Here is a 17255-nt window from a genome sequence, read left to right on the forward strand (position 1 = left end):
GGGTTTTCCTGACAATCGACAATGGATTCATGGTTATCATTTGATTCTTAATTCCAGATATTTTATTGAATTCAAATTCCACCATCTGCCAGGACTGAATTTGAACCCGAGTCCCCAGAATGTTAGATTACAAGGTGTAGAGCTGAATGAACACAGCAGGCCACGCAGCATCAGAGGAGCAGGATCATCCACCATTTTTTTCTGAAGAAAGGTCTCGACCCGAAAAGTCAACCTTCCTGCTTCTCTGATGCTGCTTGGCCTGCTGTGTTCGTCCAGCTTCACACCGTGTTATCCCCAAAATGTTATCCAGGTCTCTGGATTTATAGTTGCGATAATACCACTAGGCCATTGCCTCCCCCGACAATATTCACAAAACAATCGTGTACCTGTTGTCATGTGATTTTCTTTCAATTTGAATTCTCTGATGCACAACTCACACCCTTTCTTTGCTAATCCTATGGTGCCTCTCACAATTTGCTATTACCACTCAAGAGAAAGTTAACTGATATCTCTGTGTGGGTATGGTGGGAGTGATGGCAAGGCATCTATGAACTCGGTCAAATCTTCTACTTACTGACAAATGTTAAAATATACCTTGTATCTCTAATAATCTTAACCATGTGAATATAATTTTGTGTTGCCAAAACCACTAAGAAATTCAAAACTTGAAAAGCAAACAAATACACTGTTGAAATACCCTGTCCATTGAAAATCCTTTCTAGTTTCGATTGCTCAGATAATTTTTGTTCTGATTTTAAAAAACACACAAATATCCAGCCTTCTGTCAAAGATGCATTTTGTTTCCCTACAATGTTCCAGACTTTAAAAAAAAATTAACTGACATTTTAATGTCACTTTGGAATTGAAAGCAGTCACTCGACAGACAAATTGACCCGAATCAGTCCTTTCAGAATTAAAGCATTGCAGCGGCACATTGGAGAGGATCACAACTGTATGTTTTAACAGTCCAGCAATAATACCACCAGGCCATCACCATGCATAGGATATGGGTGTCGCAGGCAAGGGAAGCATTTGTTCTGTGTTTCTAACTGGATCTGAATTGTGTGGTTTGCTAACTGCCATTTCAGAGGGCAGTGAACAGTCAACGGTGGGTCATGGTAACCATTAAACCAGTTTGTAATTCCCAGATTTTTCCTGTATTTTAATCCCAGCATTCACCATAGTGGGAACTGAACATGTTCTAAGAACATTAGCTGGAACTCCGGATTACCAGACTAGGTCGTCACCTCCCCGAATTCTACAACCCTCAAAACTAATTTCTTCCTGGCCTCCTGTGCATCGTTCCACCATTGGTGGCTGTTCCTTTAGCACATTAGCTCAAGGTTTGATATTCCTCTAAACCTCTCTAATCAGCCCATGCATCCATAATTAGTCCTTTTTTTCTTTAAAAAGCCCATCTCTTTTAGCATTGGTGACTAGGTCTAGTTTGGTGCTGATGTTTCTCATTCCGGTACCATGAAGCACATTTGGTTGATCGTTCTACATTACTGGTGCTATATAAATCCTGGTTTTCGTTGACAAGGAAATGTTTCACACTTTATCTAGGCTTTGCATACCTAATTAATGCTTTAATCAGATTTATTTGGAAACTGCTGATTCATTCGCAGATTACAGCAATCGGCAGGTTTTGTGCAAAGCTGACCACTCCCATCCAAGCCTCACTAACCCAAGTAAGACAGCTAACATTTTCATATTAGTAAGAATATGCAATGATTTTAACTTTATAAAAAGTCACAACTTTACAATTTAAAAGGCAAAATATTGCAGAAATTCCGTGCAGAAATAAACATTGTTCAGTTCATTTATGTCTTTCAACTAAAGTATAATTTAATGTGGTTAAACTGTTAATATAATAATATTTATTGTATAAACAACTGGACATATATTACAATCTTTCTGACATATTCAATACAGTCCCTTAAGTGCACTAAAATTAAATACATTTCAAGAGTGACAGAACAATTACAAAATGAGAGATTTGAAACAAACAATTCTATTTGCCTCTCGGGATACAACGAAGTCCAAGGCCATATTTCAGTGGCAACAGACCGCAGGTTAATGCACTACGCAAGTTACTCAGAACAACATACACTGAATATGGATTTCCACATATCTGAGGGATACATTATGCGCCATGTCAGGAATGTGCCTATAGCAAATTGGTGTACAATTTGTGTCCACTCTTTTTAGCTATATTGGTCAATTAGTAACATCAGGTTTTCCTTATGAAAGGTTGCACATTAGCATTCTGAGCAAAGCAATAGTATTCACGAGTACTGCAGATTTCTAGAATGCGTTAATTGTAATGTGAAAACATCATTAAGTTTTAAATGAAAAAATTATTAAAATACAGTACACGTTTAAGAAAACATGCATTAATGAATAGATATTTAAATATTACATGGAAAATGGCACACTGTCACAAGTTTTTGTGGCATTCAGGTGGGGTTTATCAAGAACTAATCTTACAATATCTGTGTAGTGCTTAACCTGTCACTCTGAACCTTATCACTTGCCAAGAATTTGGACTGCTCCAGTGGTTGATGCCTGTACGCAAAGTTAAATCAACAAAAAAAACCGAAACAAAGTTTGTTAAAGTAGAATGTCTGATTAACCCTTCGATTAGACTAAATCCTACATTTAATTACCATTAAAAAATAACAAATCAATTTTTTCCAATAAATTGTACACTTTCTAAGACAGATGAGGAATCAGTAGCTTGGTGAACAATGCAATAGCAGATACCTATTAAACCACTTTAGTTTTTCTTGATTGCAATGGGTTACCAAAAATTATTTCATCTTCAATTGACATTTTCATCTTTAAATTGAACAAACCAGAGCAATTAATCAGAAGTAAACAAAAAAAGCAACGTTAGTACTTTCTTTATAAAAAAAACAAACTTCATCTAATAAACATTGTATTGCACTCCCAGAATATTTTGAAAATAACAAAATGAGGAAAATAATGGAATTAAGAAATATTGTAGGAAAATTATTTCTAAAGAATGATTAAATCTTTAATATGTATTCTGATTCATCAGACCAGGAAATCCTTTTGTCCGAATGTTAATATATAACATGGATTTCTATAAATGGTAGAGACGTAATTTTGTGCCAGTAAAATCATTGTGCGCCTGTTGTTGTTGCCTCTCACATGCTACTCTGTACATTTGCCAGCTCACTGCATTTTTCACCGATTTATACATCACCCTGCTCACTGACCAGCTCGCCACCTCACTTTCTGTTTCGTGTGCAAAGTGGTGGCTGAGGAAGAGGGTGCAGTAAGTTGGAGATGAGCAGGGAAGTGAGCAAAGCAGTGAGGGCTTGGCAATGTGGCATCAATGGTCATGCAAAACAATATTGTTTGTTGTAGGCAGCTACTGACAACATGACAGGTGCTGCCACTGCAGGTGCAGTGTGTGTAGTACTTGTGGTTGCAGCAGCAGCAAATATTACACATTAAAACACTGATAATAACATATTTCACTTGATTACCCTGCTACAAGGTGAACTAGTATCTGCACAAGGTTTGACAATTTCAGCTGTTACATGAACAATACAGCGCAGAACAACCTGTGAACTAATCTAAGCCCCTCCCCCTACACTATCCCATCATCATCCATATGCTTATCCAAGGACTGTTTAAATGCCCCTAATGTGGCTGAGTTAACTACATTGGCAGGCAGGGCGTTCCACGCCCTTACCACTCTCCGAGTAAAGAACCTGCCTCTGACATCTGTCTTAAATCTATCACCCCTCGATCTGTAGCTATGATGCCTTGTACAAGCTGAAGTCATCATCCTCAGAAAAAGACTCTCACTGTCCACCCTATCTAATCCTCTGATCATCTTGTATGTGTCTATTAAATCCCCTCTTAGCATCAAGATGGTCAAGATTTGCCATAAATTAAAAAAAGGGGAAAATCCTCGGTGTATTTGTTTCCAGGCTCTTCTCAGCATTTCCTGACTTATGTAAATAAACTCTAACCTTTCAACCTATGGTTTAATTATTTTCTTCATACTCATCTAAGAACCATCTGGATGGATTTATGGGAGAGAACTCGTGCTTCCACTCTGGGCTGGCACTTGAGGCATGAAAGATCCTGATAACGAATTATGTCTTAGATTTATAATTAGCTAACATTGTAGAGAAAGCTTCATACTGTTTCTTCCAGTTCTTCTTTTGCTCTTCTCATGAGTATACAGACATTTCAAATATTTGCAATATAGTTATAAATCAATGATGAGATCTACTTAAACCATCTAATTCTACCCAAAGGTGACAGCAAGTATCTTGTGTTGGTTACAAAGTGGCACTTTAGGTCCTACTAAAAAGACACATTTGTCATAGCTTTTCATCTTGCAGTCATCAGGACATTTCAAAAGAAATGTTGAAGGAAACAAAAAGTATACTGTAGGAGAAGAAAATAGCGATTAGTTGGCAAGTGAACTCAGTTAGTGGCATTGCAATGGAGAATACACCAGTTAACAATAATAATTAACTACCAAGCATGTTTAAATTTTAATGTTGGACACTGATTGGTAGTGGCATTGCCCTGAGAAGTAAACTACTGATTTAGCTATATTGATCAATTAGTAACATTGGGTATTCCTTACTAAAAGTTGCACATTAGCATTCTGAGCAAAGCAATAGTATTCACAAGTATTGCGGATTTCTTGAATGTATGTCAATTGCAATATGAAAACATCATTAAGTTTTAAATAAAGAATTATCATCACTTAGTATACTTTTAAGAAAACATGCATTGGGCTGTCACCTATTTTCCTGAATTGGGACTGGAGCAGAGCGCGTACACATTCTTTCTGTCTGCGTAGAATAAAACCCTGTCTGTTAATGCATGTAGCTTCAGTACATGCAAATGTGCCACACTGCAAGCCTGATAGTACTCTCCCATACAATATAAATGTCCCTTTCACTCTGGTATGTTTTGCAAATGGTTCTTCTGAGTGCACAATGAAAAGCTTCAACAAAGTGTCGTTTTTCATCAATGGTAAAGCTGTATAGTAAACAACTAAAAGTGAAGCGGTTTGTAAAAGTATCAATTCCTGTGCCTTTTATTTCGAATAGTATCGAAAGGCATTTAGGCCTGTCCTTAGTCTAAATTTATTTAAATAAGAACAAATCCACAGCAAAACAAAAACAAAAACACTCATTACAAATGCTAAAACTAGAAGTGGAATTTTTACAGCGTAGAAGAGGCTGTTCAGCCCATATCTGTGCCAACCCACAGTAACTTTTTTAGTCTTATTTCTGTGCGCTTTCTCCAAACCTTTTGTCTTTTTCTAACTGGGAATGTGATTCTATGATTCATTACAAATCTGACTAATGGTGAAAATGCACATTTCTACTTTACCAGCTTAAGAAGTATTTGTCCTCCATAAGATTGAAAGAGATGTTCAATTCAAATTCATTAAATTTGCGAACATGATGAAATTAGGGCAGTGGAATTGAAGGAGCCCAACTTCTTCTGTAGCTTGAGAGGATAGGACAGTGGTAGACTAATTGGACTAATGCTGAATCATCTGTGAATCATATAGACAAATTAGAAGGTGAAAATGGAAGACTGATAGTTTTAGTAATCCTGCTATCTAAGTGGTCCATGCACTACAGAGAGGCAATCAATGATTACAATATAAGGCTTGAATAAAAATGTTGGGAGAAATTTATAGATAGTACTAAAATAGACTGAGTAAATAATGATAATGAAAGAAAGTTGAAAGGCAATATTGATGAGATAGGATGTGTAAGACATGGCAAATTTAATGTCTGCAAATGAAGTGGCACCCTTGGTTAAATAAAAGTAACCATTCTAATTTGAGCAGCAAAAAGGTTAGATGTGCAAGAGCAGAAGGTATTTTGTTCATATTAAAAGAACGACTTCACGTGGATAATTTCAACATGAAGGACAAGTATGTAGATTTTGAGGTTTTAGAGTAAAATGTAAATATAAAAATTAAGATGCAGTGTCTAGATAAGCGCTTAGTAAAACCACAGCTTCAATCCTGTATACAATTTAGAACTTCATACTCCAGGAAGAGTGATGCTCTTTAGAAAATGCAACCTAGAATGAGGAACTAAAAAAACGATCCAGGAAAACCTGAAAACTTTGATGCCTGTTCATTACACCAAAATGAGGTGAATTGATAGTGGTATCTATAATAACGAATGGACAGGGTAGACTGCTGCCAGTGGTTGAGAGATCTAATATAATCTTGTCTAAGTGTAGGAAAATAATTGCCTGCTTTTAACAAGATTGGGAGCCTATGAAATTAATTAGGGATCATGTTCCTATTTAACAATGAGTTAGGTAATTAGTGGGTGTGTGAATGGGCTGTGGGGCACTCTTGCATGCAATGATAGTGTCATGAACTCAGGCTTTCTGAACCAGAGATAAAGTCCAACCGTAACATATCTGAAAGATTGAATTAAAAATGTGTGAATGAGGCAGACACAGGATTATGACAACTGTTGATTGTACAAATGATTGCAAATTGGTTAAACCTTTTCCAGGTTAATTCCTAGGCAAAGTTAATATAACACTGTCATCAAACAGTATAATATGAAAGTTAGAGAAAGCATATTCAACCCGTAGTCAGACCACATCTTGAGCACTAATATCCTATTCCAGCCACAAAGGCATAAAGGAGACACAAGGGCCATGGTTACCAATGCATGGAATTACCTTCTAGATCAAACAGTAGAAACAGAAACATTAAGAACACATTAGCTACCCTAACTCCTGATATATAAAGTATGGTGGCCAAACTGACCTTCCTTTTCCTTTTGCCTCATATGTAGACAGTGTTTGCACAACCACAACAGTTCTCAACTCTGGAGCAAACAATAATATTGAAAAGATTTAGCTCATTCTGTTGAACCTAATTTGTCAATGGAATGAAGTCAGAATTCTATACAAAAAAACTCACAAGCTCTATACATGTAACTGTCATGCAGGGAAGAACTCTGCCATCTTTTTTAGACACCACTATAAATTCTACCACCATGACATTTACTCCAAGTCTTCAGAAGAACTGTTTGATGCTGGTTAGAAAAATAAACAAATCTTAAAATTATTTAATTGTGCAACGAGGAGAGCACCTACAAGTGGAATGGATAAAACATTTCAGTATTATTTGTGATATTTCTTAGTTTTTAACTAAAAGCAAAAAAAAAGCATGTACGTTTGTATAAATATTTTGAGTAGACTCTGCAAAGTTGCATTACATACTAAGCCATTGGTCACCAGACATTTAAATCTATGAAACTACCATGCATCTTATCTGAGAATTCTATGACAATCAGATATTAAACACTAAGAGCTGTGACTTTGTTACAGTATGTTGACATAACCCAAGGTACATTAACCTTTACTGTTAACAGGTTCGTATTTGTGTCAGTCCGAATCCTACATCTACACATTTAACAAATACAAACGAGGAACAACAAGTGCAGCACATATTGAACGTTTAAAAGCAGCCTGTTCCATCCAGTGCTCAATTTTCAGTTCTTAATCAGAGTTAGAAACTCCTCTCGGGTCTTTGGGTCTTCCCGGAAAACACCCAACATCGTGCTGGTTACAGTTTTACTGTTCATCTTTTGCACTCCCCTCATCACCATGCACATGTGTCTGCAAAGAGAAAGACTATTTAAATAGGCTTGTTGACATCCTCCATCACAGTCCTCTGCATTGCCAAAATGGCTTGGCTGTTTTAGTGAGCAACTTCATTTTACAATAAGATTTCAGTTTATATTTGACTCCTACCTAGTATGACGTAGAGAAGGCCTCCAATCAGGGCCCTAAACAGCCCTTCCAAGTGAGACAGAGCTTCCTCTGCATCTCTTCCAACCTAGTCTATTGTATCCGGTGCTCCTGATGTGGCCTTCCCTACATCAGTGAGACCAAATGTAGACTAGGTGACCATTTTGCCAGGCATCTTCACCTGGCCCGTAATGTCTAACCTAAACTCCCAGTCATTGCCTATTTCAACTCCCCGCCCTAATCCCCCTCCGACCTGTCCATCCTCCACCTCCTCCTATGCTGCAGTAACTTGGAACACAAATTTGAAGAACGATACCTTATCTTCCGCCTGGGCGCCCTACAGGCTGGAGGATTCAACATTAAGTTCTTCAATTTCAAATAGCCTTCCCACCGATCCCCCCACTCCCCTTCCAGCCACCCCCTTGTCCCTTCCATTCCACCTTTTGATCCTCCCTTGCAGCCATCAACCGGATTCATCCCTCCCATCCAGGGTCGTACATACTGCTAGTGTCCACCTATCAACACCATTCTGCCTCCACACCCCCCTCTCTTTATCTGCAGCTCCCCCTACCACCACATCTAATCCTGATGAAGGGTAATACCTGAAACATCAACTGTTCTTTTCCTCCAGAAGCTGCATGGCTTGCTGTGTTCTTCCAGCCTCCTATTTGTCTCACTCAAAAATGGGTCATGCCATAAGTCCACACTTCTCCTTTCTGTATTCCCACTATTACTGTCCTTGCTATAGTTCCTTCTCAGCCACATCCACCTCAGACCCTATATCCCATTTATAATTATCATCAATACTTCCCTCCTCTCTTCCTGAGCAATTTCACTATCATTTCTCCCTACCTCCCTTCCCCTAACTTACTCCACCCATTTGCATCTTCTCTTCATGGTACAACTCAATTACTCCAATGCTTCTAGACTTGATTATATTTGATCTTCATTGTGTACATTCAATGGCATGGGATATTAAACAAGATAAATCCCAGCATCTACTTTTTTGCTTTCAATAGCACCATGACTACCAAAATCCTCAACATTAGTAGTTATCTTACTGAATTAACCTGAATTCGTGCCTGAATTCAAATCCCACCATGCATCTGGGGACCTTGAAACTCAGTTGATTAAAAATAAACCGCTGGAATAAATCACTACTATCAATGATCGTGACCATGAAAGTACCAGATTGTTGTTTAAAAACCCATCCTGTTCACTAATATCCTTTTGTAGGGAAGGAAATTGGTCAGGTTTTATATGGCTCCAGACCTTTAACTGCCTTCCAAAATGCCCTAGCCTCCATTAGTCATATAGTATTAGCTAAGGAAGCCTAGCCTAACAAGAAAAAAAAAACAAAACACATCTTCAGGGTCAGCTCTCACCAGATGTTTGCCTTGGACCAGACACATCACATTTTGACTAGAAAAGCTGAGCAGAGTATAAGCACTCTGATGAATGACTAATGTTCTGGCAGCAAAAAGCTTTTCCCTTGTGTGTAAGGGCAGAATGGATGCAAAACTGTCAGTGAATGGTCCTTGCATTTGGTTGCTTTTCACACTGGAAGAAAGTATATAGTCAGTTTTCACAGGTGTTAGCGTTACAGCTAGAGATAATAGGAACTGCAGATGCTGGAGAATCCAAGATAACAAAGTGTGAAGCTGGATAAACACAGCAGGCCAAGCAGCATCTCCTAAGAAGCTGCTTTGCCTGCTGTGTTCATCCAGCCCCACACTTTGTTGTCTTAGTGTTAGAGATCCTGCTTTTATTTTGTTTTACCTTTCTTTAGTCTTCCGACCAAAATAAATCATTTCACAATTCTCAGCATTAAATATATTTGTCACTTGTCCACCCATTCCATTACCCTGTCTATAATTCTTGTTGTGATGAACTTCTTGCCTCTTGGCTCACAATACTTCCAAGTTTTTTAGATGTCTCCAAATTTTGAATTTGTGCCCTGTACACTAAAATCAAGAAAAAGAATGGTGGATGGTTCTGGTTACTACACTTCAGGAACATTGTGAACGTATTAAAAAAAGTGCCGAAATAATACAAGGATATGGTCCAGGTTGAGGAACTTATAGTTTGGAGAAGGTGGGGTCATTCCCCTTGGAATAGGAAAAGCTGAGAGGAGAATTGATAGACAAGAGGCTGTGGGGTGACCTTCTAGAAGTGCACACAGTCCACAAAGTGAATAGCAAGGATTCTTTCCCTAGGACGGGGGCATTCAAAACTAGGAGCTTATTTTTAAGGTGAGGGGGAAAAGGTTTAAAAGGCAACTGTTAACACAATAGTTCATATATGTAACAAACTGCCAGAGGAACTAGTGGATGGAGGTACAGTTACAACATTTAAAAGTCATTTGGATAAGTAATATGAATAGGAATTGTTTGAAGGGATATGGACCAAACATATGCAAGTGGAGAAAGTTTGGGAACATGGTTGACATGAATGAGTTGGACCTAAGGGTCTGTTTCTGTGCTGTATGACTTTGTGTTCAAAGTTGACAATCTGGACAAGATAGATAGGGAGAAAATATTCTCCCTAGCAGAAACTCACAACCATGATTTAAGTTCACTAACATAAGATGCAACGACATCAGGAGGAAAGATATTTTTCTGCAGTCCGTGGTCAGTATTTGGAACGTGTGATGGAAGCAGATTCAGTCGAGGTTTTCAAAAGAACTGAATAATTACGTTAAAAGTAAAAGAAAAATGGCAGAGCCACCAAGTTCTTTGATGAAGTGACCAGGAAGGTTGATGAGGCAGGGCAGTAGATGTAGTCTACATGGATTTCAGTAAGTTCACGAATGGCACTAAAGTAGGCAGTATCTTGGACAGGGAGGAACGTCATCAGAAATGGCAGCAGGATCATGATCAGCTGGGGAAGTGGGCTGAGAAATGGTAAATGGAGTTTATAAGTGTGAGATGTTGCATTTTGGAAAGTCAAATCAAGGGAGGGGTTTCGTGGTGAATGGTAGGGCCTTAAGGAATGTAATAGAATAGAGGGAGCTTAGAGTGCCGGTGCATGGTCCTCTGAAAGTGGAGTCACAGGTAGATAGGGCAGTGAAGAAAGGCTTTTGGTGCACTGGCCTTCATCAGTCAGGGGGCACTGAGGACAGGAGTTGGGAAGTTATGTGGCAGGTGCACAGGATGCTGGGAGGGCCAGACTTGGAGTATTGTGCGCCGTTTTAGTCACCTTGCTACAGGAAGGATGTTATTAAACTAGAAAGAGTGCTGAAGAAGTTTACAAGGATGCTGCCAAGACTCGAGGGACTGAGTTATAGGGAGAGGTCGGACCAGCTAGGGCTTTTTTTAAAATTTACAATGTGGGAGACTGAGCGGGTGTCTTACAGAAGTGTATAAGATCATGAGAGGCATGGATAGGGTGAATGCACTCAGTCCGATTCCCAGGGTTGGGGAGTCGAGGACTAGAGCGCATCAGTTTAAGGTAAGGGGAAAGAATACATGGGAACCTGGGTGACGATTTTTTTTTAAAAACAGGAGGTGGTATGCACACGGAATAATCTGCCAGCGAAAAAGTGGTTGAGGCAGGTACATTAACATTTAAAAGGCATTTGAACAAATACATGAATAGGAAAGGGCCAAGTGCAGGGAAATGGTTCTAGCACGGATGGACATTTTGGTTGGCATGGACTTCTTTGGAATGAAGGGCCTGTAGCCGCGCTATAGGACTCTATGACTCTGTGCCACAGGAACTGGGACTAGATGAATTATTCTTGTAGAAACCTGGCACAGACATGATGGTCCATATGACCTGCTTGTGTGATAAAATCTTAAAATGGTTACATCTGCAAGGTTTAAGTCAGTGTGTGGTGGAATTTCTCTTCACTGATCTAGATGAATGAAGCTGTAACACAGATTTCAGCAGCATCCAGGTAGAGAAGCAAGTCAGATCAGTATCCTACACCTATTATCAAGGCTTCCTCCCCTTCTTACTACCACAACAGTAACAGGCAGTCTAAAGATATGGTAAAACTCAGCAAAAATGACTTGCAAACTTCTCCATATCTCTATCACTGGAGAAAACTAGAACAGCAATGTTGTGGAAACATATTTAATGCCAACTCCACTCCAAGTCACACTGTTCCTTCTCTGCTGTTTGGTAGAGAATTACAGGATACGTAATGCATGCTCCAGTGGCCAAACAATACCACTTCATGAAAATTAGAGAAAATAAATTCACCACATTATCTATATCGTGACAAAAACGTATTCACACCTATTACAATGATTGTGGTAAATATGGATCATCAAATTTTAACATCCGCTGTCTAATTGTTGTTCCAGAGATCTTTCATGGGCTGAAATGCTTTTGAAAAGGGAAAAAAAATGAACCTAAAGCAGCAGCAGTGGACACCTGATTGCAGACAGAGGCAAATTTCAAGAGACCTGTATGGGATAAATAAAGCCATCTGTGCTAAAATTACTATTTTTATCTAAAGACGTCAAAACCAAGCAACTGGATTAGCATCAGACTCATATCCCTGGTTTAATACATACTTGTATGATTTCACATAGTGGGAAATGAAACCTTTGCTGCCAGTTATTCACCTTGGACAAACAATAGAGCTAGACTCTGGAATAACACTGACATATGTTTCAACAGCTACTTTTGACAAGCAGCACAGGGAGAAGAACTTGGATTCTGAACAGTAGCATGTGGAAACTACTTTCTCTTTATCTCAGAAAGCAGGTCCCAGTGAAAAAGCAATTTGCAAAAGCAACCATTCACAAAGGGCAGGATGCCTACTACACATTGTATTACTGTTTATACAGATGAGTCAACAATTAACCAAATTCGGCCTCTGGTTTAAAATCTTGAAGACTCTAAGCACGACAAACTGCAAAATGTTATTTCTCCTTGTCTACTCCAACCACTCACCCTTCTGAACCTTTTACCTTTTTCGGTTAGTGTTTAATGTCATTTTTTTCCCCACAGATTAGTAGGTAATAAAATTTCTTTTACTTTGACTCAGGTAAACCTTGATTCCTGGCTCCTTCACCTTCCAGTTAGCCATGTTGAATTGTGATGGCTGCATGCTAAAAATGAAATAAGCTATTTGTTGTGACTGACCAAGAGAGGGTTTAAAAAGCTGATTTCATCTCCTCGCCTGGTTGTGATAATACTCACATGGTTATAAACTTATTCAATGTGTTTCAGAATAACCTTGACATTCATACATACCTTTTGCTACCTCTGAACTGAATAATTAATATTATCTGGCTCGTCTCCCTGATCTACCCTCTGTAAACTTGAGGTCATCCTAAACTCTGCTGCTCATGATGAACTTGCTATAAATTCCATTTTCCGAGATCACTGACCTACACTAGCTTCCAGAAAAAGTGCTGTCTATAAGAATTCTCATTCTGATTTTCAAGTTCCTCCACAAAATTGTCCCTTCCCTTTCTCAGTTATCTCCGTTAGACCACACATTTGGATATATTTGAGCTCCTCTACACTAGCCTCAAGTGCAACCACCAATTCTAATTGCACCACTGTTGGTTGCTGAGGCTTCAGTTGTCTAGCTATAAACTCTAGAATAATCTGTCTGTACCTGTCTGCCTCACTTTCCTCCTTCTGGGCTGTCCTTAAGACCTACATCTTTGATCAAGTTTTTTGGTAATTTGATATCTCCATATGTTTTGTAATACTCTTGCAAACTACATTGAGATAGCTTTTTACATTAAAAAGATCTGTATGGATTTATTTTGTTGTTCTAAAAACTACTTCCAACTCTCCAGTCTTTGCTACGTTGACCAAGCAACAAAAGAAAAATAGTAGATTTGAGTTTCTTGGATGATACCTATACTACAGTTTGGAATGCCCTGCCAACTTAAACTTCGTTAAAGCTGTTACAATTGCACAAAATTAAAAACAACAAAAAATGGTTTTGCTTTTTAAACTTAATTCTGCTTTCAAAACTCACGTGGCTTCAATCACGACTCCCACGCCTGCAGGTTGTAACGCTTCTGTGATTGCTTTAGCAATTTGTTTGGTGAGACGCTCTTGTACTGTTGACAGGCAAAATAATGTAATTGTGTGAAAGGAGCTCAGGATTAACTACTGAATGAAGATAGGATATTATAACATTTTAATTATGCATTTTCATTACTTTCTGAATAAAAATTCCTAATTTGTATTGGCACGATTTGTTCAAAGTAAATGTGTACAGATCCATGACTTACACAACAATGTGCAAGAAATTACAACATCATCATTTATTTTTGGAAATTAAAATAAGAACAAAAACTTATTAAATATTTTCTCATAATTATATATAAAACCACTGATTTAAGTCAAAGGAAAATCTGTTTAAACAAGGTTATATTGTTAGAATGTTTTTAAGAATTGTTCGAACTAAAAGGTAACATTTGTTCCATGATGCTTTTTTATGGAGAATGTTATTAAAAGATGTAATCTAAAATTATTTTTAAAAAAAAAATCAGCGAATCAAACATATCTTGAATTTTCAAACAGAGAACCAAGAACATTTTTCTGAGGAAAAGACATTAATTACAGCAACAACGTTGCACCTGCAAGAAGCAGGGAACACAATTGGGGTCATACACACTGTAGAATTTTGAGAGCACAGTCACATGTTGAGCAAGATAAAATTATAGCATTTCTGAACTCAGTTTTTTTGACCTGCCTGAAGAGCACCTGCCCATTGCTCCCCCTCTATCTCTTTGAAATTCCTCTCTGCAAAGAGTTTGAGCTGAAATCCCACCAACAGTTAACTTTACCACCCATGGAGAATTCCTGAAATAATTTTTTTTTGGAAACTACCCAATTATCTGAAACACTGTGCTTTCACCCAACAACTGTTCTTGGAAGACAACACAATATCACCTGCACGGGAAGGGAAAGAATTGTCTACCTATCAACAGTGTTCAGGTGGTCTCAGTATGAATGCTCGGTTGAGCTCCAAAAATATGGAATACACTTAGTTCAGCAAGTAATGCATAAACAGCTTGAAGTGGAGATAACAAGGTGCGGGGCTGATGAACACAGCAGGCCAAGCAGCATCTTAGAAGCACAAAAGCTGACGTTTCGGGTCTAGACCCTTCATCAGAAAAGGGCAAATTTCTGATGAAGGGTCCAGGCCCGAAATGTCAGCTTTTGTGCTCCTAAGATGTTGCTTGGCCTGCTGTGTTCATCCAGCTCCACACCTTGTTATCTCAGATTCTCCAGCATCTGCCGTTCCTACCATCTCTGAAGTGAAATAGAAACTTGATTTGACCTTTATATTACCATGTAGCAATCTGACCTTTCTTTGACAAATTTTCCATGCTTACATGTTTATTTACATAAGATTAAGAGGTCTGCTATGGGTAACAATTTTTGAAATTGAAAAAGTAAGACGGCAATATATTTTGATGGAAATGTTGAGTGGTTGTTTTTCTTTTATGTTGCATCAGCCAAAGTTAGTCAGGAATCCCAAATTGGGACCCATCTGCCTTCTTAAATACATTATGAATCAGCAAAAGTGCTGGCATTGGACGCTGTCTTTCTCATTTCTATCTTTATCTGTAATTCTTTCATTTGTTCTATTCTGCTTGGTTAGGCTTTGTTTGGAATGTCTCTTCGCTGACTGTTTCCCTCTCTCCTTCCCTATCTTGAGGATTTTTCTGCATCATTATCTTTTGGGAGGCAACACAATTAAAATAGTATTTACGCAAAGCTGAAATATAGCCCTTCAAAAGACCTTTTTTTTAAATAAATGGTATGTGTCAGCCTGATTTTGTTTACCAGATTGTTTAAAAATTCATGCCTTTTGAGTATGGAACCAGCTTTTGTTTCTTTTGATCCTATATTTCCAATCCAATAGGACTGTAATAATAATCAAACAAAATTACTGTAATTATTCCATTTTTGAAAGTTTATTTGTTTCTGTCACATATCTAATTTAAATAGCAATTCCACTAATTGAGTTAGTTATTACTGTTATCATATACTAGATATTAGAAAAACGTCACACTTTAAAATGGGACTAGAATGACTTAAAAATGAAGATAAATAACTAAATAACAATTTTTAAATGTCATACTTACCTTGAAGCCTCCTACTGTAAATTTCAACAATTCTGAAAAAGAAAATCAAGTACTTATTTTTAAACATTTCAGTCAAACATTCCAGTGGGTAAATCAAGGAACTATATGCTTCTTTAACATAAATGCTATAGTAATAATGCAGCAAACTAACCAATGTTGTATACGGAAACATTGTATATTAAAAATGATTATATTGATAAGTGGAATCAGAAGACTTTTTGAGTGAGGGACAACATTGTTTCAGAACTGAGGAAGGATTAGACTTGAAACATTAACTCTGATTCTTTTTCTTCGCAGAAGCTGCCAGACCTGCTCAGCTTTTCCAGCAACTTCTGTTTTTGTTCCTGATTTACAGCATCCGCAGTTCTTTCAGTTGTAACAATTTACTTGAATGTGGTTGTGTTTAAAGGTTCAGATTATTTGCTTTAATGTTATTCGTTTGAAATAAACGGACAGCACATGGGTTAGTGATCCATATAGGAAGACTGAAATGTGAAAAGCTACTTCAGCACTTGAATGGCTAAAAATTACAAACTTCTAAGTATCTGACCATTTCTTTCTTTAAAAAAAAATTATCCCACAATATGCTTCCATTATCTGTAGAAAAAAAGAAAAATGTTTCAGTAGCAGTCAAGCTTTGTAAAGCAAATGGAGTGAGACATTTTGCATTCTCTGGTTTGGTTGGTCAGGTGAATTTTTATTTCAAGCTCAAGCAAGTGCATGAGACCCTGCCCCAAAGGTCAAAGTGCTCCATGGGTGATCAATATCAAGATAATAAGAAATAAAAGTGTGTTTCACGTATTTAATGAGACAAGCTGTGCTTTTAGAAATAATTTTGAATGAACATTGATCATAATATTTCAGTCTTACATTTTAGCGAGAAAAAAGAATTACACGCTTAAAAAGAAATGCGAAAATAGTGAGTGATAAACCAACTGCACATCTTGTATTCAAAACAATTAATATTGAATTATCTGTTTTGTAATAAATGGAATCAAGATTTTTTCAATTCAATGAAAAACAGCTTTTTTTTAAAGTTGGGACATGCTTGATTAGTTCGAGCTACTGTACTCTGTGTCACATTTATTAGATGTAATCATATTTGAATAATCAGCTTATGTTTACTTGGGTCACTCCAGAGTTATGTTTAGAATCTACTGTAAAATATAAACACATGTCATAGAGATGTACAACAGAGAAACAGGCCCTTCGGTCAAACTTGTCCATGCTGACCAAATATCCTAAATAAATCTAACCTCATTAGCCAGCATTTAGCCTATGTCCCTCTAAACTCTTCCTATTCATATACCTATCCAGATGCCTTTTAAATGTTGTAATTCTACGAGCCTGCACTACTTCCTCTGGCAGCTCGTTCCT

The 17255-nt window shown here is 37.7% G+C and overlaps 1 protein-coding gene across 2 annotated transcripts in view; it reads right to left on the reverse strand.

Annotated features, from left to right (window-relative positions):
• Nucleotides 1-1836: 1836 nt before the first annotated feature.
• LOC125455934 (GTP cyclohydrolase 1) overlaps nt 1837-17255 on the reverse strand; it is a 44633-nt gene continuing 29214 nt past the window's right edge. Inside the window, exons 4-7 of one of the 2 annotated variants that reach the window (XR_009446238.1) lie at nt 15879-15910; nt 13754-13838; nt 5398-7671; nt 1837-4434 (exon numbers count right to left, since the gene is read on the reverse strand). Coding sequence is in view for 1 of the 2 variants with exons in the window: in XM_048538506.2 (XP_048394463.1) it covers nt 7545-7671; nt 13754-13838; nt 15879-15910 (244 nt within the window). In the remaining variant the exon portion in view is untranslated. Of the gene's footprint in view, nt 7672-13753; nt 13839-15878; nt 15911-17255 lie in introns of both variants that reach the window. The other variant, XM_048538506.2, reaches the window with a different exon arrangement.

This window comes from Stegostoma tigrinum, chromosome 10 (assembly GCF_030684315.1).
Source record: "Stegostoma tigrinum isolate sSteTig4 chromosome 10, sSteTig4.hap1, whole genome shotgun sequence".
Taxonomy (NCBI): Eukaryota; Metazoa; Chordata; class Chondrichthyes; order Orectolobiformes; family Stegostomatidae; genus Stegostoma; species Stegostoma tigrinum.